Source organism: Heptranchias perlo, chromosome X, assembly GCF_035084215.1.
Source record: "Heptranchias perlo isolate sHepPer1 chromosome X, sHepPer1.hap1, whole genome shotgun sequence".
In the NCBI taxonomy this organism is placed as follows: Eukaryota; Metazoa; Chordata; class Chondrichthyes; order Hexanchiformes; family Hexanchidae; genus Heptranchias; species Heptranchias perlo.
The window spans coordinates 5,455,867-5,478,899 of record NC_090370.1 but is presented as its reverse complement, the minus strand read 5'-3'; the positions used below and the strand labels follow the sequence as shown (position 1 = coordinate 5,478,899).

At 39.7% G+C, this 23,033-nt stretch overlaps 2 protein-coding genes across 8 annotated transcripts in view; both read right to left on the bottom strand.

Annotated features, from left to right (window-relative positions):
• The window catches only part of rps26 (ribosomal protein S26), a 42,737-nt gene extending 38,324 nt beyond the window's left edge, over nt 1-4,413 (bottom strand). Inside the window, exon 1 of the mRNA XM_067976602.1 lies at nt 4,366-4,413. Within this exon, the coding sequence (XP_067832703.1) occupies nt 4,366-4,398 (33 nt within the window). The 5' untranslated portion in view covers nt 4,399-4,413. The remainder of the gene's footprint in view (nt 1-4,365) is intronic.
• The window catches only part of ikzf4 (IKAROS family zinc finger 4), a 146,344-nt gene that overhangs the window by 36,947 nt on the left and 86,364 nt on the right, over nt 1-23,033 (bottom strand). For 5 of the 7 annotated variants that reach the window (XM_067976600.1, XM_067976599.1, XM_067976597.1 and 2 more), the window contains exons 4-7: nt 17,237-17,497; nt 16,264-16,302; nt 15,038-15,205; nt 4,366-4,515 (exon numbers count right to left, since the gene is read on the bottom strand). In XM_067976600.1, coding sequence (XP_067832701.1) covers nt 4,366-4,515; nt 15,038-15,205; nt 16,264-16,302; nt 17,237-17,497 — 618 coding nt within the window. The remainder of the gene's footprint in view (nt 1-4,365; nt 4,516-15,037; nt 15,206-16,263; nt 16,303-17,236; nt 17,498-23,033) is intronic. The other 2 variants (XM_067976598.1, XM_067976601.1) reach the window with 1 other exon arrangement.

Here is a 23,033-nt window from a genome sequence, read left to right as displayed (position 1 = left end):
TGACCTACCTTGTACAGCCTACATCATTCTTCGCATGATAGCATCCCTCACACACCATAGGGACTTGTCCAATCTGGATTGGTCCTGGAAATCTCTTGTTTTGGTCAGGACATCATTGAGAGCACCCCTCATGTGACATCCTGCTCCCACACTATAAAAAGGCACAGGACTTGTGCAATAACTCAATTCTTTTTGACCTACAGTAACCTTAAAATAATTCCCCAACCATAAAAACAAAAAATAATGGCCTAACAGGGTCAGAGGGGATGGTGGTGTACAAGGAATGCTATAACTCAAAGAATGCTGAAGACTCTACAAGGTAATCTGACTTCATTCAGGCACCCCTCACACACCACAGGAGTTACATCAAAGTACCAACTTAGGAGGGAGAAAGGCCCAAGCTGCAATGCCAAAACAGATGAGAAAAACCTGGATGTTGCCCAAATTTTAACAGTAACGTCTGGTACATGTGTAAGCAGGCCACATATCTACCGTACAGACACTGTCAATGGAAACTTGATTACGAAAAGCCTGGGAAGTAACTCTGTTTTACAAGAAGCTTAAAATCATGTGTTTGTAAAAGTTTCAATGGTGGGTCTATTAGCTTATTAAGGACTACATTAATATCCCAGTTAGGAGTAAGGAGAGGTCTATGCAGACACAACTTCCACATAGCTCACAAAGTGATATGAAACTACCAGACCCGACATTGAGTGACGAGGCCATGTGTGCTCATATATACTTTAGACCCAGCTCAAAGCAATGCAGATATTCAGGAACATCATGAACCTTGCATGTGGTAGTGAGGATAAAACTAGAAGTATACAAAAGAGAAGGCCATTCGACGCATTGTTCCTGTGCTGGTTCTATGCTACGACAATCCAACACTAATCCCACAGGCCTGTATCTTACTCTGCTTGAAATATTTATCAAATTTTCCCTTCAAAGATACAACGGTCTGTGCCTCAAACACTTCCTGTGGCAAAGCATTCTATGTTCCAACAACCCTGAGTAAGAGAATTTCTCGTGAACTCACTTCTCACTCTCTTGGTGACCATTTATTTTTTATTTGTTATTGGGAAGTGGGCGACCCTGGCAACCCAGCATTTATTCCCCATCCCTATTTGCTCTGAGAGCATTAAGAGTCAACCAAGTAGTCTGAGACATGTCCTTCAGAGCAGGGAAACTGACCTACACGAGTGAACCAGTTGAGTTTTTACAAGAATCCTGCAGCTTTCACGTACATTTTCTGGTGCTAGCCCACAAATTACCAACTGCTGGAAGATATCGATTACTTGCTAGACTGCCCATCTGGGAGCTTGGACTAACCAGTTGTCTAAATACGAATACACTACTGGCCTAGGTGTACTGTGACAACTGAAAGGCGCTTTGTAAAGACTCCGGGAGGGTGGGAAAGGCCGAAAGGAAAGACTCTGTACTGGTAACTTAGAGACACCCAAGAAACTGTTGATGAAGAACCAATGCAAAAATATGCATCCTTTAGATCCACAGCTGTGAATCTAAACCCAGAATTCATTGTTTGTTTAATGTGGTACTGTAAGCAAATTGGATTCTTTTCAGGAATTGATTGTTTCGCAAGATCCAAAAATAGGGCAAAGGCCACTCGACTTCTTGGGCACAATAAAATAACAGGAGTAAAACCCTGTTATCTGCTACTTGGGAGTACATACTTGGTAGCCCCTGAATTTACAAGATCTCTTATTTTGGATACTGTCTCGATCACGAGTGGGTACTGTAAATGATTTAAATGTACCACCCATAAAAGAAGTTGGAACAGCTGCCTTCAAATGAAGAGGGTACTGTTGGATGACTGTTTCTAAGACCTATGTAGCCAGGTAATCAACCTTTATGCTGCTTAAAGATACTAACGGCGGACACCCACCTGAGTCAGTAGTGGTCTGAGGCCATAGAGTCAATGATGGCTGTCCTGTTGATTTAAAAGGTGCAAGACAATGCAAGAAGAGTGATGGAGCAGGTGAACATATGAATTGTTCAAATTTTGTCTCCCTGATTCATATGATCCAACAGTTAAATTTGTATTGGCTTGCCCAGTCAGATTCTGCAGCCTTGAATTAGCAATATGGAAACTGTAAATTGTTTCCCTCAAAGTCCTGAATCGGGTACAAACACTTCTTGGAATCAATGAGAATAACAATCAGAGTCTCTTAATTAGGATCATTTAATATCAACAATTCTTGGATACTCTCAGTTTTTGTGGAATGTATTCTTTGTTGACTAATCTATTTTCTTTGATCACCTATCTGATGGCCAGAATGAAGCTGGGTGAAAGGTTCCATATACCTCCCTGCAAACAGAGATCAGCAGTATATATAGGAGCTGCTCTCTACCAGTGTATAAAATATATTGCTTACTGGATCTGGGTCTGAATGATAAAACAAAGTCTGCTCTGAATTTTTTCTAAAGATAATAGTAGAGAGAAAAAGGTGCAATCAAAGAACCCCATTTTAATTATATTGTGCCTTCATTCTGGAGACTGGGTACCTGCTTGAAGCCTAACTATCAAGCTCTAAATTTTATATAACATCATAGGAAATAGGAGCAGGAGTAGGCCATATGACCCCTTGAGCCTGCTCCGCCATTCAATAAGATCGTGGCTGATCTATGCAGTGAGGCAGGGTCCAGGGGGTTAAATCGATGTATAGAGTTCCATCTTGGGGGGACAAAAATATTCACCATTTTCACCGGAATTTGCTAAAAACGTGCGCCATTATTATGGTGCAGAAATACCAGGAAATTATGGCGCGAGTGACTTATGCCATTACATACCCTATGCCATAATTTGCTGGGACTTTTACGCTGCTCCACAGAAACTCTTACCGAAAAAGTTGAACAGCTAATTAGCATTGCTCGGCCCCCCCATTAAAATCAATGGCAAGATTGAGTTTGCTGAAATGCCACCACTGTGATCGCCACAGCCACTTAGACCATTGCAGAATGACATTGGAGGGCTCGGAATCAGCAATCAATCGCTCAGCAGGTTGCCAGAGGGTAGGACCTTCATTGAAATCTTAAACCTCAATTAAGTAATAAAATAAAAGTGTTTTGACAGCCAGGCATGTTCAGATTTTCTCCAAACTGATATTTTCATATTAATATTTATTAAGCTTGTGTGCTAAGCATGGATTACAACCAGTAATGAAATATAGCTGGGGATCATACACAGTTCCGGAGGCAACCCTATGCATACGGGTCCTTCAACAACGATTTATTTATTTATACTACATTATGGCTTCAGTATAAACTCAATCAAATTAAATTCAACCATACATCCTACGCCCCATCCTCACATTATCAGATTGCTCCGAAACACGTCTGTTAAAATGTTGTTCCATTCTTTGTCGGGGCCCGGTACCTTGGATGTGTATCAGACATTGGCCGCGTCGCTCCCGATCCACCCCTTTGCTCGCTGCAGCATATTCTAATTACATTTCCAGCAAACTGTAGCATAAATTCGCCACTAAAGGATCAGGTAGCACAACGGTTTAAACTTGTGGCGTTTGTCACCAATATCGCCATTGAAGCAAATTTGGGGCCATTATTTTTTCAAAAGAGATGCTATATTTCTGGGAAGATCACTGGTACAACACGAACCTCCATTATTCATTGTTTTATTAAGACTGTTGAACGCACAAAGGTACAGCTCTGCAACAGAGATTTTGACAGCAATGGTTTTTGCCAGATCAGCTAAAAAGACTAGTGTCCTGGAGTTATAGCAAGGAGTCATCGCACCCTATCGAGTTTGCATGGGAGGAATCAACTAGAAGAGAAAAAGATAATATAGACTAACAAAGATAACTAAGCAGATAAAAGAACTAAATACCAAACTTATCTTTCCTAAAGCTCACTGAAAACTGCAGGGCGCAACTCAACGTTAAATAAAAGCGAGGCTGGGAACTTGGAGAACCTTCTCAAAATGGGGGTGGGGGAAAATAATTGGACTATTGGACAGGTCCTGAGCCTTTTTTTTTTAATATAAAAAAAACTTTATACAGAGCAAACTGTCACTTGAGAGGTGGTCCTGATGATGCCATAAAAAAAAAATTGCCCAGAACCAAAATTAAGATTGGACAGGTTCCTGTGGTGTGTGAATGATACCTGATGGACAAAAACACATATTTTCAAACATTAAATACACAGCAATGTATCTGAGTAATGGACAGTCCCAGGGTGCAGCTCTTGCTGACCAGATAACTATGCAACACCATAATTATTATTAGGATATGCCACTGCTGGTTAAAGGTCTCATTATCCTTGGATAACTGTGGCACTGCTAGGTATAGTCCTTGCTGCCCCAGGCTAACTGTGGCACTGCTGGTTACAGACCTTGCTGAGTAGATGGCTGTGGGGGCTCAGCATTCAGACTCTGCAGGTAGTTGTGACAGCGTTCCTTGTGCTCCTCCAGCGAACTCTGCTGCTTGTAACTCCGCCCACAGTAATTACATTTATAAGGTTTGCCGACAGTGGGAGAGGAGACTAGAAAGAGACACAAAATTATCAGATAAGCATTAGGTTATGTAAGAATTCAGATTTCAAATCTATGATGCCGCACTGAATTGGACACAATATATGAAATCAAAACAGAAAATGCTGGAAATATGCAACAGTATTTGAGAAGAGTTAGGTTAACATTCCAGGCAGAGACCCTTCATTGTTTCTATGCATTTCCTTCTTTTCAGATTTCCAGCATTCTCAGTTTTTCCATCTCATTTCAGACAAAATTTTCAGTTCCAGCCTATCACCTTAATGCAGTCCCGTCAAGTTACCACAAGATTCAGATATACACATCACAGGAATAGAAAGGTGCCAGCTTTTTTCTTCACAACACTGACATTTCATAGGCTACTAACAAGCAATGTGTGAGAACAATTGATATTTAATAGAATTGTAATGCTGTGTGTAGAAAACAAACAGTATGTAGGAGCACAAAAGTAATTGAATGTGAAATGCTGCATCTCTGTAAACTAAACTGACTTTTAAGCACTGTGCACAATAATGTAATGAACAGCACCATGATTCAAAATACACAAGGTTCTGATCTAGAGGGAAGTGTTTGCAATAAATGGGAACAGACATCCACTGGGTTTAACAACATCCTTTAGATGACTCCGAAATAGGTGAAATGGAACAGGATCTGGGGGCAACAATAGATTCAACTCTTAAAGTACTGTTGAGCAGCAAAAAGTAGGTAGAATATACAATTATGTTACTAGGTCAGTTGAGTACAAGCCAGAAGAAGTTATGTCTTCAGAGAGATCGAGGAAGACGAGAAGAGATAATGTACCATGGTCACGGTCACAAGAGGATGTCATTTTTGACTTTGATTAGGGCCGTTTCAGTGCTTATGGCAAGGGCGGAAACCTGATTGGAGAAATTCAAGTATGGAGTTGTGGGAAAGATGGGCACAGATTTGGGAGGTGACATCATGTTCAAGGACTTCACAGGATAGGGAGGTTGGAGATGGAGCGGTAGTTTACAAGGACTGAGGAGTCAAGAGTAGGTTTTTAAGGGGGGCTGATGACCACTGTTTTGAAAGGGAAGGGAACAGTACCCGAGGACCATTTACAATGTCAGCTAGCATGGTGGCCAGGAAGTGGGTCTCATGGACGACTTGCTTGGAGTGGGCATGAGGAGAGATAGGAAAGAAACTAAAGAAGGATGCAGGATCGGGGCTAGGGCAGGAGTGAGATTTTGCTTGGTAGGGAAGGGGAAGCAGCAGAGGCAGCCGAACAGATGGTCTGAACGTAAGTGACAAAGATGTCAATGAGCTCTTCACATTTGTTGGAGGTGAGGGGAGAGGGGTTTTAAGGAGATTTGGTGGTAGTGGAGAAAAGAAGCCGGGGATTACCTTTGTTCTCCAGGATGATCCTGGAGTAGTGGGCGATTTTGACAGAGGAGAATGAGGCTTGATGTGGTCCAGCTATATCTGGTGATGGATGGATAAATCCCTTGTGCACCAGATACTGATGGGTTTAACCCAAGAAATACATTTATCATCAGACTGGTCAACTCTTTCCTACCCACATGAGTTGTCATTTTTTGTATGGCTTATCCATCATTGTCACTATCCTTTGATACCAATTTTTAACAAATTAATATTAACCGTTTAGTCACTGAAAGCAACAGCTCATACCAAAATGAAAAGTTAAGTAGAAAAACATGTGGGACACAAATATTATTTAAGGAGGTGCTTGCCATTTGTACACCTGCTGTGGTAGGTGAACCATACCCAATATACTTCCAAAGGAATATCAATCCCTCTGTTAAAAGCAACCAACCTGCTTTCAATAACCAGCTCCTCAACCATCAAAACTACTCTTCCTACCTTCAAATATTGGTTCAATTGCTGAAGGAGGTAAACTGCTTACAACATACCTACATTAAAAAAAATGTACACTAACCATCCATATATAGATGCATCTGAACTGCAGCAAGTATATATGAATTATTTCTTCTTGCTACTCCCTGTATAATTATGTTGTCTTCAATTTCCTGGATCCTTATGCACCAGTTTGATTTACCACTCTATACCAAAGATATCCCCATTCCTCCCATCCGTGCACACACCTACCATCCAATCAAGAGCACTATAGCAGAAAGAGGAATCAATAGAATATGGTTAAAATGTTGATGCACTCCCATTCAAAGCAGCTGAGCAATGCTATTGGAAACTGCTGCCCCCCCCCCCCCCCCTTTATATTACAGGGTCGAATCTGACAGCAAAGAGTGGCATTGAAGACAACCCTGCAATGTAAAAACAACCCAATGCTCTCAATGCAACATCAAAATCTTCTTAGAATAGCAGGTTTCATTTGGTGCCTCCAACCACTGGGTGCTGTGGGAAGGCCAGCTTCTCAGAATGCTCATAGAAGCCAGCAATGCAGTTTCCACTTATCTGTCCTGTACAAATCTTCTCAACATTAGGGATGGTCTGTGGGCAGACTGGCAAAATCATGAATGGAACTTTGTAGTAACTGTACATGCAGGGGCAGGATCAGCACCAATGTGAATAGGCACAATAACTGGAAATGGTTCAGCAATATGAAGGTGGTATAGGAGTTACTAGCTGGTCTGGTTCAATCACATTCTCGTATCTTCCACAATAATTGTTCTATTTCAATTTAGAATCAGGGAGTGCCCGACTGTGCAGTCAGGGGAAGCTGCAGAGTGAAAGTCGATAGTGTCAGGGAGAGTTGCAGTGTAATATTGGCTGCACAAGTTTGTTTTTAAAAAAACACGTCATTGTGGGGTGAGCCCACCTGAGCTCCTCTGCATTTGTGCAACGTGAACACTCTTAGCTGGAGAATTTCAAACTCCTGCCTCACAGCTAACTTATGCTGCATTCACATTGTAGAACCACTTCATGGAATGCTCCTATAATGCAGTTGCAGTTCTTGGTGATGTAGATACTGTGAAATGTATATTTCAGACCAGTTTCTATAGTATTAGATCCAGGTTTAAACAACCACATAGGCAGTCATTTTAAAGTTTTAACCTTAACCATTTTTTAAAAAAAAGGTGGTGGTGGGGGAGGGAGGGGATAACAACTTTAATGAGCACAGTTGTTCATCTTTCTTCTGCTTTGTCGCTAATGTTTATCACTTTGTACATGTGGGCTACGTTACAACCCTTTCAAAGTCACCCGTTCAAAATAGAATGCTAATGTAGGGAGTGGCACCATTTTTGGGAATTGGTTAATTTTATGTTTTTTTAAAATTCTCCTATTCAGGTCAGAAATTCTTATGATAATTCGCTACTACAAGCTATCTTGCCTGTGTTTTTAAAATCACATTCACAACTTAACCTTTCAGTTTTTACTTTGTTATACCTTCTTTTCCTAGCTAGGGTCCAGTTTAGATTTGTAGTCTCCTGCAATTATCCTTATCTTAGCAAGAGAAACAAAACCCAATTATACACATGTGCAATAGACTGAACAGATAGTAAATCCAGATGAATTTAATGTGTTTAGAAACACAGCCTCCCCCTCCCCCAATGTGGTACAGCATGTTCAGGGACCAAGCGATATATATCAGTCCAATCCAATTAAAGTGAATCAAAAAAAGGACTTTACTAAGGCAGCATACAGTTCGCAGCTGGAATAATTCATACGAGTACATAGTATCCAGTGACAGTGGTGATGCAAGAAGTCATTGTAATAAGGACAGCATAAGGAGGAATAAGATGGAAGGAAAGAGTAGCTGGGAGAATAGCAACAGAAGGATATTAATTACAGGGATATCTTTCTTCCTCTTTTGTTGTAATGCAGAGTAAAAATTAAAATGGGAATTGAAGAACTTATGGTTGCAAGAAATGGAATTCTGAAGAGACTTCCTTACAATTAACATATATTATAAACTGGTTTTCTATGTGAATGTTACAACCCTATAAAGTTTAATGTTGTTTGAAGAAGCTCCAATCTTCTCCATGCTAAATTCCTAGGAAATCTGGTCTCTCTGGAGTTTGTTAAAATTTGTTATTGTAGCAGTGGGAGCACAACTGTCCTCTGTCTCTGGAGAAAGGAAGGAAAGAAAGAAAACAGCCAGGGTTCCTATCACTGATTACTACCCAGTAGTTCGCACTGAAAAAGTGCAAGTTGACGTCTGCTAAGGGCAGGATCAGGCTCAGCTGTGATGCCACTGTACTCAAATAATCTGTTAAAACTCAGTGTCCAATCTCACATGAAGACTAGCCACTTGGGCAAGATACCAGAGGGGTGCCAGCTCTCATGGATGTACACCAGCATGAATCATCATCTTCAGGAAAGTAAGGGGAGAAAATTGGGAAGATAGGGTGAAAGGAAGTAAAGAACCTTTTGTGACTTGTAATAAACATTTTAAAAATAATTTAACAATTTCAAACATAATCTTAAGCCATAACTTCCTAAGCACAAATGACTAATCGAAGGGGGTGAGCAGCCAATTTAGCCTCATGCCTGCGCCACTAAGAGATGCTGACAAAACATCTTCAATAGGAGATATACCAGTGAATAACTACAAGGAATCCTAATACTAATCAGAACATATCTTACAATCTTGTTCTCACAGCCAAAGAACATTCCTCTAAAATGAATAGATTACAGAGTCTTTCTGACTTTTCAGTACCTTCTGACAATGTGATCTTTGGAGCATCCACTGTGTGCTGTGAAACAGTCAGACAATGGTTTACAGACAAGTGGTACAGCACACAAAACGGCAAAAAGTAGGATGACATTTTTGTATATTAAAAAAAATGCCAGTTAAGGTTTCATCACCATAAACTCACTTTAGCAACATTTGCAGAACACTAAGTAGTCGGTTTAGTTTTCCCCTTGATTGCTAACCATTCTTTACTAGTATTGCTTCCCCTATAGGTAAACCAGCTTTATACCATAAGTTAGCCATGGAAAAAAATATGCTTACCTCACATGTAGAAAAAACAACTCCACTTTTCATTTGCATATTGTATTATGACAGAAACAGTGACATCACCCACACCACCTGTCTACCACATTGGTTCTAAACAGTTTTCTAGTGAAAACACATGCTTGCAGTTCAAATGTTACATTGAATAGGGTCAGATATGGGTTTAGGTTAGAACACAGTTGCGGAGAAAGCGTATAATTAATTCATAAGTTAGGCCTGTCAGGTCCCACTCAGTCATACCCCAATTTAAAATTTCAACCTATTTTAATGCATCTCACTTTGAAAAGTAACCATTCTATTTATTTAAACAAGTTTGCAATTGATCTCACTTTATTAGCAGCAAACTACTTACATTTTCCTCAATACTAACAGGTCTTCATACATATTTTAACAATGGAGACTGATGACTGATTTTAAATTACAGCCTTCAAAACAAGTTCATATACTATAAGGTTAGGAGAGAGAAGCTAAAAGTCATTTGCACCAGTCGCTAAAGAGTGCAGCCTTGAAATTACTTACATACAAGATATCAGTGCCAACAGTTTCCTTTGTGCTTTTAATTTAATGAATTTGTAGACACATGTACAAACACTGCATTTGTGGATTTGTTAAAAGTAACGCAGAGTGGAAAATACCCCGATAGACCTTTTCATGCTAAGTTAGTCTTCCTGCTCCAGCCATGGTCTACTTGGAAGCCATGTGCAATGGCAAACTGGGGACGTTGTAAACTTGGAACTTTTAAGTGCATTGTTACAGTTTATGTTTGATTAAAAAGTACCTCTTGGTTTAATAGCAATATATAATACAAGAGAGTGGACTGAAGCTGGATTTTTTTTTAAAGTTAAGTGTTTGAAGCATTTTTTAGTCTCATTGGTTTCTGCAGTCAACTGACAGCTGAAAGCAGCGCAGAAGGATATTTGCAGGAAGGAATAAAGGCATTTGTGGCATTACTGCAGGTTTGCAGAGAAATAATTTATAATGCAAGAGACTCACAGATGGAACTAATTCTTTTTGTAACCTTTGTTTTGTTGCAGGAAAATAGCTAAGCATCTGTTAATGTTTTAGGCTTCTCTCCTAATCGGCAGCAAAGGCCTTTATGATAAGCGAGCCTTCATTCTCTACAAACCGGAGAGTGACTTTACACCTGATAATGTAGCATGACCCAGAGGTCGAGCAGAAACGCTTACTGCTGTAATTAGGTCATTGAATTGATACAGGCCCTCGTGTTCTCTTAGCCTTCAGATAGTGAAAGAACAAACACTCTATCAAGACCATGTGACTTAATCTATAAAGTACAAAATAGGATTATTCGAAGTACAAAGTAGCAGAAAGTCAAAACAGAGGATTACACTTGATTACAGAACTTTTAACCTCTACCTCCTCGGGTACAAAAATAATGAGATGTGACACTTCACTAACTTTCTTGATACTACTACACCTGGACCAACGCCCGTAACACAACTTATACTTGAGGTTTTGTCTTAACCACCAGAGTCTTTATGCATTTGTCCTCTCGCTACGAACGTAGAACTAAAAAAAAAGGCAGCATGCTGCTCGAGAAATACCCGTTATTCCCTCTGATGTTTAAAACTAGTACGCAGGAATTTCAAATGTCTCCACAGTTGGATAAGTTGATCAAATTAAATTGGCTTCCTGAACTTCAACCAACCTCTATATCTAGGCTCATTACCTTCAACCGATTGATTGCTTTACCCTGAAAACTGTCTTTGTTAACTGGTTTCCACTTGCTTTGCAATCAAAAGATATTTGTGTAGGGATATTGCTCTTGAAGTGACATTTTGCATACAAGACCGTGATGTGTGTCCTCTCCAATATGTGAAAACAAGATAGTAGAGAGACACACAAGCAAATGAGAGATTTTCTCCCAGTAAGAGTAACCAAATTTAAAGCAATAAGCCATAACTCAAATAGCAATCAAAAATATATAAACTTTATGATTTGAATTGTGATAGAACTCCTATGGATACATTAAAATTTTGTTTTAAAAGGAAAAGAAAAAATGAATTCAAACAATTGACCATCAACTATCACTAACCACCACAACAGTTTAATATTACCGTGTGATCAAACTTATACATTTCAAGAGTTAAAATTAATGCACAAAACAAATCTCCAGAGATAGAATATGATTCAATATGAATGTGTAAGCTGTGTAAAATGTTACCATCTGGGCAGAGGAATTTACAGTTGAAGTGTTACAGTACCAAATCACCTTTAGACAGCCACTGAGACGATCAGTTTCTATTCAACCACAGTAGTAGTACACAAAATAAAGCCTATTTGCTGAAACTGCCATTTATCTTTAATCAGAAGCATCAGCTCAACACTGGTCTCCAAAACACTATTACATAACTCAGGCTACAAGAATCCTTCATTAATTATTTTTAAATTAGTACTACTAAAATTATTCATTAAAATAAATGGCACTCATCTTGCTCACAACAGTGTAAAGTGAAGTTAGCTTTATCATAGCATTTGAAAAGGACAGGTACAGGACTTGTATGGGAGAAGGAAGTTAACTCTGTTTCTCTCTCCACAGACGCTGCCTGATCTGCTGAGTGTTTCCAGCATTTTCTGTTTTTATTTCAGATTTCCAGCATCTGCAGTCTTTTGCTTTTGTAACCTCTAACTAATCTCCTGAATAAGCCTCCTTCCCTCAATATATTCTAAATATTCACAAAGCATTTCCCTCACTACAATCATTCATCAGGATGAGTTACACAACTGTGAATGGAATTATAATATTTTAGGAATTCAGGTGGGTTGCAGAAAGACCCCGCTACGTTGAGTAATTGTATTCCAAAATTACGTTTTTGGTCAACAAATAATTTAGTAAAGTGAAGCACATAATAAAGTAACACTAAAAATAACCGCGTGCAAGATTCTCTGATCATTTGTACAAGCATTGTGCGTTCAACCCCCACAAGTACTTCATTGGCTGTGAAGCGTTTTAGGACGTCCTGAGGTCGTGAAAGGCGTTATATAATTAATGCAAGTTCTTTCTTAATATAAAGGAGGGGACTTTCCAGTCCCCAGGGTGGAAGAAGTTACGAACTGCTCAATTCGAATAACTTTTGTTTCATCGGGGATGCATTTAACTGAAATAAACTACATGGGGTTTCCATCATTCTGTGCATCTACTATTTGTCATTATTATCTTCCCTCCCATACTGCATATTCAATATTCAAAATCATGGTAGCCCTTGGGCTTGAGGCTAAAATGCACTTTTATTTAACTTTTTAAATAAAGCATGTATTTGCAACCCAGTTGATTTTATCTTGTGAATCGCTAGCCAACATGGCTGTGTTGGGTAAAGACAGACGTTTTTTGAAAAATAGGGGATTTTTTTTTCCTCTCTCTCTCAGCATCTGTTTTAACAGAAAATGTGGCACCTGCTTGATTGGCAAGAATGAAAATACCACAGTGATCTCTATTTGAGAACTGCAAAACACAACCAACCAGTACAAATAATTTCAGTTCGTGCCCGACTGCATATTTTCGTCACGGAACCTTAGAAAAAGATTCCAAGTGGAATATGTTCTTTATGTAGTTTTCTCTATTTAAACAAATCAGTTACACACAATAACTAAACTGTGTGTCTGCACTTAGAGCAAAATGTTTAGAAGAAAAGCCACTTAGCCATCAAGCTGTTCTTTTAACAGACCACATATTAATTTGCATTCTTATGGATTCTACTTCATGTCGGTAATCCAAGGGGAAATGGAAAACCACAGATAAGAGCTTCCAAGATACAACAAATTTCTCCCTGATCGTCAATGGTAATCTTGTAAAACTCCAGGATATCAAACCAATGTTACAACTGGCACCATTCAATTCGAGCTAGCTGCCTTCCACGAGGATATTTCCATGGTGCTTGCAGGACAAGAATCATTATGTTTCATCCAGTAGGGGTACGGTAGCATAGTGGTTATGTTACTGGGCTAGTAATCCAGAGGCCTGGACTAAAATCCAGAGTCATGAGTTCAAATCCCGCCACGGCATCTGGCGAATTTAAATTCAATTAATTAAATTCAATTAATTAAATAAAAATCTGGAATTAAAATACTAGTATCAGTAATGATGGCCATGAAACTACCGGATTGTCGTAAAAACCCATCTGGTTCACTAATGTCCTTTAGGGAAGGAAGCCTGCCGCCCTTACCCGGTCTGGCCTATATGTGACTCCAGACCCACAGCAATGTGGTTGATTCTTAATTGCCCTCTGAAATGGCCTAGCAAACCACACCACCACCTTCTCGAGGGCAATTAGGGATGGACAATAAATGCCGGCCTTGCCAGTGACGCCCACATCCCGTGAACGAATAAAAAAAAAATTATCCAGCTATGTGTGCTCTTATCCTTATAACCCTTCAGTCAAAGCTCTTTTACAAGGAGTACATCAACATACCATTAACTGCTTTTGCCAAGAGTCTATTCCACTTATCTACTACTCTACATGGGGGAAAAAATTCTCATCTATAGTATTGCTTGAGACTCAGTTTTATGTTCAAAACCTTGAGTTTTGCAATTACATGCTTTTAAGACCCAAGCTTGGTGTCACCTAACCACTACATACCGATCTATCTCGCCTTCTCTCCTCTTGAACCTTCCTTTTGTGCTGTATTGCACTACGGACTTTAACCCTTCAACTAAGGCTCACAATTAAAAAAATATATAAAATTCCTACAACCGTAGAAAGTTTCTAAAGACACGATTGTTATGGTCTTGAGCTTCTTCCACCACCTAAATTAACTGAGGCAACTGCATACCAACAGTTTATGCTGTTCTAAGCATAGGTGATTATTGAGTCATGTCCCCTACAAGATGAGATGACCACTGACACACTCTCCCTTCCCCAAAATCAAATATGTGCTGAAGGCAATAACTCTTGCTGGAGTGTAGTTTCATAAGAGTGCGCGCGCTTCAAAGTTGAACATCAGCAGACTACTTGACCATGGACAGTGTTGCAGCCATGCCTGATCCTGTCCTCACTTGACATGCACACAGATACAATTTCCAGTAGGGGGGTCAATGGATAACGGCCGGAGCAGTTTACCCCTCCTTATCCCAAGGAAGCGGAGATCAATTGGAGACACACTGACAGGAGATCAGCTATAACACGATCCAGGAATCAAAACTGGCACCTTCCTGATCTGTATGGACCAGCAGCAGACAAGTCAGCACATATACCCACAGAACCATTAGGGAGCCTCAAACAGATGACCTTTAAAGAGAACACTACTAAACAAGCATACTACAATCAACAACATGTCGTATATTTTCTTTAAAATATTTTTAATCTGAAATATGCCCCAGTTAAATTGATTTAAAAAAAACCTTTGCAGCAGACTACGGTCATAGAATAGAAATTGAGGCCTAGAATAAGCTGACTTCCTGCACCTTACCCCTCCCTTAAACATAATTCCAATGTCCTCAAAGTCTTCTATTCACTCAATTTCTTCTTTAATCTTTGAAAACGCTGTTGTGCAAGAGAAGGTTAAGATACATAGATTTTTTTTTTTTTTTTAAAGTTCACTTTTCTCTCCATGCTCTTTACAAGATTCCACCCACCAACCTGCATGTGTTCGGAGGTGTCCACTGAGTGCATCCCTTCTCCGACAGGCATAATTACAGAATGGACATTTAAAAGGCTTCTCCCCAGAGTGTAATTTGATGTGCCGCAGGAGGTTTCCTTTCTGTGTGAATGAGGCACCACACTGGTTACAATGGAAGGGGCGTTCACCTGAGGAAGAAAGATAGGCAAAAAGGTCAAAGAGCGAGGAAGGTTTAAAAAAAAGATTTTTTAAAAAAAGTCAGCTTTTCAACATAATATCTTTGTGTTCATTAAGGTGAAGGACAACAGTGCTGGAAAACAAAGGGTTTTCCAATTTCTGGAATTCAAAGTTATGTACAGGTCATACTTCATTTGTACGTAACTGACTTTTTGAAACTTGTTAATTTGAACAAGGGACAATAGTAAACAAAATAAAATAATTTGTGTTCATATAATGTTTTATCACGTCTCTCAGGACATCCCAAAGCGCTTCACATATAATCAATTGCTTTGAAGTAGACAGTTACGTAGGCGAACGCAGCAGCCATTTTACGCACAGCAAGGTCCCACAAACAGCAAATGAGATGAATGACCAGTTAATGTTTTTGGTGGTGTCGAGGGAAGAAAGTTAGCCAGGATGCTTGATAAACTCCCTGCTCTTCTTTAAATAGTGCCATTGGATTCAACATCCACCTACACCACCGGAATAGGCAGATGGAGCCTTAGTTTAACGTCTCATCCAAAGAATGGCATCTCTGACAATGCATCACCCCCTTAGTGCTGCAGCCGAGGTTTTGTGCTCAAATCCTGGAGTGGGTTCAAATCCAGAACCTTCTAGAGGCAAGAATTCTGCCAACTGAGCCAGGCCGACACTGGATCAAAAGGAAAAGTAAAAGGTTTTTGAATCCGACACTACCAATCCCAACCTTCAGACATCTCATCGGTCAAGTTGTTATCATATAGATCACCGAATCTAAAATCACTTTGGAAGGATCTAATAAGTCCCATTTATTACCAATCTGATAACTGCATATTCAGTTTAGTGTCATGCTGAATAGTTGATCGGGTTGTCAACCTTAAGATTTATTTATTAACCGGGAAGAAGCTACCAGGGTGACCCATCTCAGATACAGTATGGTCCTAGCAGTACTTACAAAATACAACAGAAGACAGACAAAAGGTATCATAATTACTACTTGAGCATTTAAGATCTTAAGGGTTTGAGCACCAGCATCAGGTATCCTGACCTGCAAATATATGATTACGAATCCACGAGCTGCTCAATTCTAGCCAGTTCAAGTTGCAGTTAGATGTGCCCAGAAAAAAAAACCAGAGGAAAAATTAGCAAGTGAGAAAACAAAAAGGAGAGAAAAAAAAATCTAACCCTTTGAGCACTGAAAGGCCCTCTCAGCTTTCCTGCCACACATCGGTCAAAAAATGTAAATAGAAATCAAATTTCATTAAACATACATTCTGCAAACACAGCATTCTGGTAATAAACAAACAAACAATTGTAATTTTTTCTAGTAATTTTTGTGCTCATGCTGAGGGACATCAATACTGGGAAAAGGACTTTTTAAAAAAACTTGTATCTGGCACCCTCAGGTCTAATATAACACAGGTTTGATGCAGGATAAAGCTCACTCTGCCTCAATGCACTTTGACTCCACCACAGATGAACCATCCCTGCTGCACCAGTGCAATATTTCCATTTCCCACACGAGCCATCCTTGGGGCTTCACTGAATTTAGTGCCAACTTACTGTAGTTTTGCGCTGTGAACTCACACTCACGTGAAACTGAATTGTGCCCAAACTGGTTACATTTTTGATTTTGCACAGAAATGTAGCTGTAGTCCTCAAATGGGTTAAGAGAGGAAAAAGTGCGAATGGCAAGTGCAAAAGAAGAACAAAAAAAAAATGCTCCAAGAATATTTGCAGATGCAGAAAGTTTTTGAAGGACTCCTAAAATATATGCAAGCTGAATTCTAGTCCTCAAAATTTTCGGCTGCCCGAAGTTTTTCAACAAAGCAGCAAGTGGTGTGGAGACTACAATTCCATTTGTTTGCTCCTATAACTGGAGGCTCTCAGGGACAGAAATAACTGGCCCGGCTTCATGGGCAAATAAAATCACAGTGAGTTCAAATAACTGCCACCACAGATAGAGACTTTAAGCCCCACTACATGCCACTCCATTTCCTTACTTGAGTAAACATACTTACCAGTGTGGCTCCTCTTATGTACCATAAGAACATTCGGTCCGATGCAGACCATTCCGCATAGATCACACTTCAGTTTTCCATTAGGAAGGCGAATCCCTCCAGGAGAATGAGGTCCCTGCCCCGTGCCCTCACAGAATCCTAGCGGGTCCGACAAAGACTCATCCGCAATGACTGCTTCATCTTTATCACTAGCGCCATCCTCCTGTGCCAGAAGCCTCCCTGCCTCTTCATCGCTGTACATCTCAACCTTGATGGAGTTGGCTGCAAATGAACATCAGAAATGTCAGATGGAGCCATAAGACGACAGGGCTAGACACCAGGTACGGGCGCTGTTCAAGACGGGACAGGTGGCAACTAGTGTGCAGTAACCAAATTTTGTGAACTCTCATGGAGCAGCCTTAGCCAAACATTTGTACGTTTGAAGCAAGAGAGGACCCAGCATTATAGATGACCTGTGCCGAACCTCACCTGGGAGATCATTGCGTACAGAAAGGGTGGGGGGAAAAATCCAATTCTACAGCACTGTTGTCCTTCAGCTTATGAGCACACAATGAACATAAATATAAATAAAAACAAAAAAAACACACACACAATCCACTCAAGTCATTTTATTGATCCATGTAACTGCAAATAAGTAATTCTTCATCAATATTTGATGATACGATAGCAGACCTAGGAGACCTCTCCCTAGAACGAAGCAGTAAGTGGGATAAAAGATCTGAAAAATCCACTCAAAGAATAGTTTGGAAGTGGGCAGAATTGGACTCATCAGCAATGAACGAGAACCATCAAGGTTAAATTAGAGAATGATAACAACCTGGAATAGCAGACAAAATCTGTGGCACAGCTAAGACAGCAGAAGTATTTGGATAGGAAGAGAGCACTTGCGGAGATTAAGAGAAGACTCACTAGAAGTAACAGGACAAAGAAAAATATAAACAAAGTTAAAATGAAGTCTCCTGTAACCACTTTAAAACAACCCAGCCCTAAACACTAGTTTATTTTTCTTCCCATTTCCTCCTCTTCCCAACGACTTCCAGTGAATGCTCTCCTCCGGCTGAGGGAGAGTAGGCATGGAGCATGAATTTCTCCACAACCACAATAGATAATGAGTGAATTTAGCAGGTGATGTAATTCAAAGGGGGAGGAGATTTACACAAGGTTTGTGCTACCTTCCAGCACTCAGTATTTGGTTTAATTTCTACAGTTTCAGCACAGTAGTATTTATATTTTTGTTCTTGTCAAAGTAATGCACATCAGTGCTGGGAAATGAAACATTTTTCTACTTTTGGTACCCTGTATCAGCACTCACGTCATATACAGTATAGGACAAATACAAATTTAAGACCCCTGTATTCTGCCCCAAATGAGCACCAAGGTGAACTTTCCATACAGCTATCTCGGTTAGAAGAGTTTGGAATATTTTGTGCTATGGACCTATTCCTCCCAGGAAATGGTTGATATTGCTCAATATAATTTCATGTAGGACCCTTTCTGCTAACAAACAACAGACATTCACTCCTGCACTTTGGACTGCGTGGAAATCCAGGTCCTAGTAGGTGATGGGAACAATCCATCTACAAGAGCTGTAGAAACCATTAGAATAATCCAAAAGTCTGGAAGTACACCATTAAAGATCAAATTGTTCAGGAGAACTAGATCCCTCACAGCTGCTATCTATCATCAATGTTCATCGTTCAGGCTGGAAATTGGCCAGTTTGAACGACTACCTTCTCTACAGCTACCATCAATACCACTCATAACTAGTCAGTGGAAAGCATGGTTTTGCAGAAAAGCCCCATTGCCATTTCTTTCTCACTACCCATCACAGAACATTCATTGTGAGCATTAGAACAGTCAAGACTAGGATTCAAATTCAGACCCTCTGAATGGAAGTCCAGCAACTACAATTTCAAGAGCGACCACATGATACAATTAGCAATGTATTCTGGACCACTATAAAATTTGATAATATAAAAAGGCTTCTTTAAAATTAACTTTGGTAGCAAGCAGTTAACAAAAAAAAACATTAGAATTAAGAGCAAGCAAAGTAAGTTTAAAATAACCTGGGTTTTAAAGATAAAACAATACCTGCTATTTGAAATTTATTTTTCCTTAAAACTTGATGATGATTCATTATGAGACACTACAAGCAGTTCGAGGGTCAATGAGATTAGAGGATTACAATCCAGGATTGTCTCACAGCAGAACCAAATACGTAACAAAAAAAAGTCATTTCTCAGAATTTACATCTCTTTCCAACTGTCTAAAAGGAGAGTTAAATTCAGGGATTAAATTCACATATGCATTCAGTTTGAAAAAAAAGACACTACAGCAGATTCAATCCAAAATTAAGACCATATTATCGTGGATGAAATGTATCCATGCAATTTGTCATTGTATTAGAATTCCAAGTCAAGCAAGATACCAACTGACAGAATCAACAAACCATCCGCACAGTACAATTCCTACAATCTGTGGCCTTTCAGTTCTATGAATGCAAAATTAGTCCAAATAAAAAAAGTCTTTCTACTTTGTGTATTAAAATATCCAATTCAAAAACTGTCATGGCAACCAGTGGATTTGCTATGGTAGCAGACCATTCTGGTACTGTAATAAATGTCTGCTGCGAATCAACTGGAACTCAAAAAAAAGCAAGGAAAAAGAAACTAGCCATTTAAAATGCATGTCATATTTTCCTTCCCCATTTCTTTCATAGACATTTACGGCACAGAAGGAGGCCATTCAGCCCATCATGTCTGTGCCGGCTACATACTTTTTCTTTCCAATTTTCTCCTCGTGTGAAGGTGCCCGTACTTGCTGGGATATGGTTCCACAGTTGCTGGTAGTACCTTGTCCAAGTGGCTATTCATGTGTGAGCTTTGACGGTGTGTGTTAACAGCTTATTTAATCATGTTTTTTTTGTAGGGGATTTGGGGAGAGGTTGGAGGAGAGTAGTTGGAGGTGGGGGGTTGAAATATCACAGTTGAGCTCAATCCTGTCTGCACCATATAGGAGCATCTGGAGCAGGAACCATGGGCGATTTTATCCCCTCCCTAGCCTAGGAGCACTGAGGTTCGTACCCTTACTGCTAAGTTCAGCTAATGTGGCAGATTGGGAATCAAACCTGGAACCTTCTGGTTTTGTATGGCTTTGTGTTACACCAAGCTGTGTCCATACTAAGTCAGTCATCAGGCAAGACCCTGTGCTCACTCCCATTTTTAATCTTTCTCACATTCCTTCCATTGCACACGCATTGAGAGCGATAAGACATGTTCTCTGGCATTAACAATACTGCTCTCAAGACAGGAAGTTCTCCAAGATCATCCTGGGGTGACTCAGCTGCCTATTTCCTTCCCCCTCCCTGTTCAGCACCTCCCAACAGTACAGAACGCACTGTACATTTGAACTTCAAAAACTCCCCTTTCATTACACAGCACATTGGAACATATGCTGACTAATAATTTCTGCTGCATTAATAAATTAGAAAAATTAGAAAATATTACAGAAACTTAACTTGAAAAGATCAAATTGGATTTCTGTGCTCTTCACACTTAACCATAAAAAATTAACATCTCAAACTGTACCTTGTATTTGAACTGTCTGAGCAAAGAAACCAACCTTAATTTTATACGAAACTGACATATTGGAAAGTTTACACAGCACAGTGCACATTTTAACTGTTTTAAAAAAAAAATAGTATATAGACCTAGACAGCATTCAACAGAATACTACAGAATGTTGTTGTACTTAACATCATGATATAATTCTAAAGTGGCAAAACACCATTCCTACCACAGTTCCTGAGGCAAGCATTAAAAGGCCTCAACTGAATTGGTTTTAAATCACAAGGTAATTACGGATGAGGAAGGCCTTTCAGCCCATCTCAGCTTATCCATCCAGAATGGCCCTAATATCCACCGATTGCAGCATCCAATCGGTTCTTGAATGATTGCAGGATTCTTCCATCCACTACTGAATGGATTCCATTCCACATACTGATCACTGTGAAGAACTTCCTAATATCCGTCTTAAATTTGCCATGTACTAGCTTGAACCTGTGCCCCCATGTCCTCTCACAATTTAATTTGTTTCAAGGTGGGTAAATGGAGTTAGGATACAGATCAGCCATCATCTCACTGAATGGCGAAACAGGCTCCTATGTTCCTAATTTGATGTAATTTTCTGGATTTGCCTTTTTCATACCATTTACTATCTCATGTACCTCTAATATCACCTCTCAAGAAGCCCCACATCAAGGCTGAAAAGCCCAAGTTTCTCCTTTCTTTCCTCATAAGTCAGACCTCTAACACTGGAGATCAGCCTGATTGCTCTTCTTTAAACAAGATGGAGGGAGGCAGACAAAAAGGGAGAGAAGAGAAAAAATGAAAAGGAGGGAGGAAGAAATTCAATCAAGTTATACTCCACAGTTGTGGGCTTAATTTAAGACTGACCAAGGCAGCCCAACTAAAACTGCTTTAACAAAATGTTGCTTTTTTAAAAAAAAGTGGTCAGCCACAGAAGTCAGCTAAATTTTGCATGGAAGAACTTGCAACCAACAAACAAAATGTTATGAAAAATAAAATAAACTTGCCATATATGGAGCAAATGCTGTGAAATCAAGTAACCAATGGCAATGTGTGCTCTTAAGTAAATTTATTTTAAATAAAGAACTCCATTAGTTCATATTACATTAGTTGTATCAAATTTTGGCAGCTTTAAGTCTTGATGTACAGTATAAACTATTTCACTATATGGTGGTCTTACCAATCTCAATTTTGTCTTAACTTAGTTTCTTGTTAGGCTATAGCCATTTGTCATCTAACTGCCTGTACACCTATCAAATGATCAAAAATTCCACACTTCGCCCTTTATGATAATCATTGCACATTTGCTAATTTCATGATTGAATTCAGCCACTGATTCTTAAATGAAGCGTGGGGGAGGCATCTGACCAACGATGAACCTCTTTGGTCTCAATGCTAAGATCACACATTTTTCATGTGATTGGAAGCTAAGATATGCTGCATTCCCTAGAAAACAGATCCTCACAGCCAGTGTAATACTTGTGCCTGAAGTATTGAAACGACATTTACTTCTTTCTGCAAGGGTTGTACAATGGGGCACTGCCTCAACATATGGAAGAGACTCTCATGTTCTGCTGCAAATCTTCAAGAGAGTCTGGTCATTCCATCTCCCACATATTGGAAGTCTGAGGACCAAGATGTGTTCTTTGCAGTATCTTGGCTTTGCATGCTTCAATTTGGTATTTTACAAGGGTAGATAAGCATTCCACCATGTTAGTTGCTGAACTGTTAGACTTATTCCCTTTGCCCAAAATTGTGAGCCCTAATTTATGTAGTTAGCTTGGTTCGGTTGTGGCACTTTATCTCTGATTCAAAAGGCTATGGATTTAAGCCCACTGTAGAACTTGAGCTTGCAAGCTGGGCTGATACTTCAGTGCAGTATTAAGGAGGTGCTGAATTGTCAGAGGTGGCACCTTTGGATGAAACGTTAAACTGAGGCCCCATGTGCCTGCTCCGGTGGTTCAGGTGGACATTAAAGATCCCATGGTATTAGTTGAAGAGCAGGAAGTTTTCCAGGTGGCCCACTCAACCACAGCACAGATTAATTGGTCATTTGTTTCACTGCAGCTTGTCGGATCTTGCTGTGCATAACTCACTGTGTTTATGTAGGCAACTGATGCACTCACTGCACTTCAAAGTGATTCATTGTACGTGAAGCATTTTGAAATATTTCTGAGAAACATAATATGGCATTACATAATTGCAAGCCT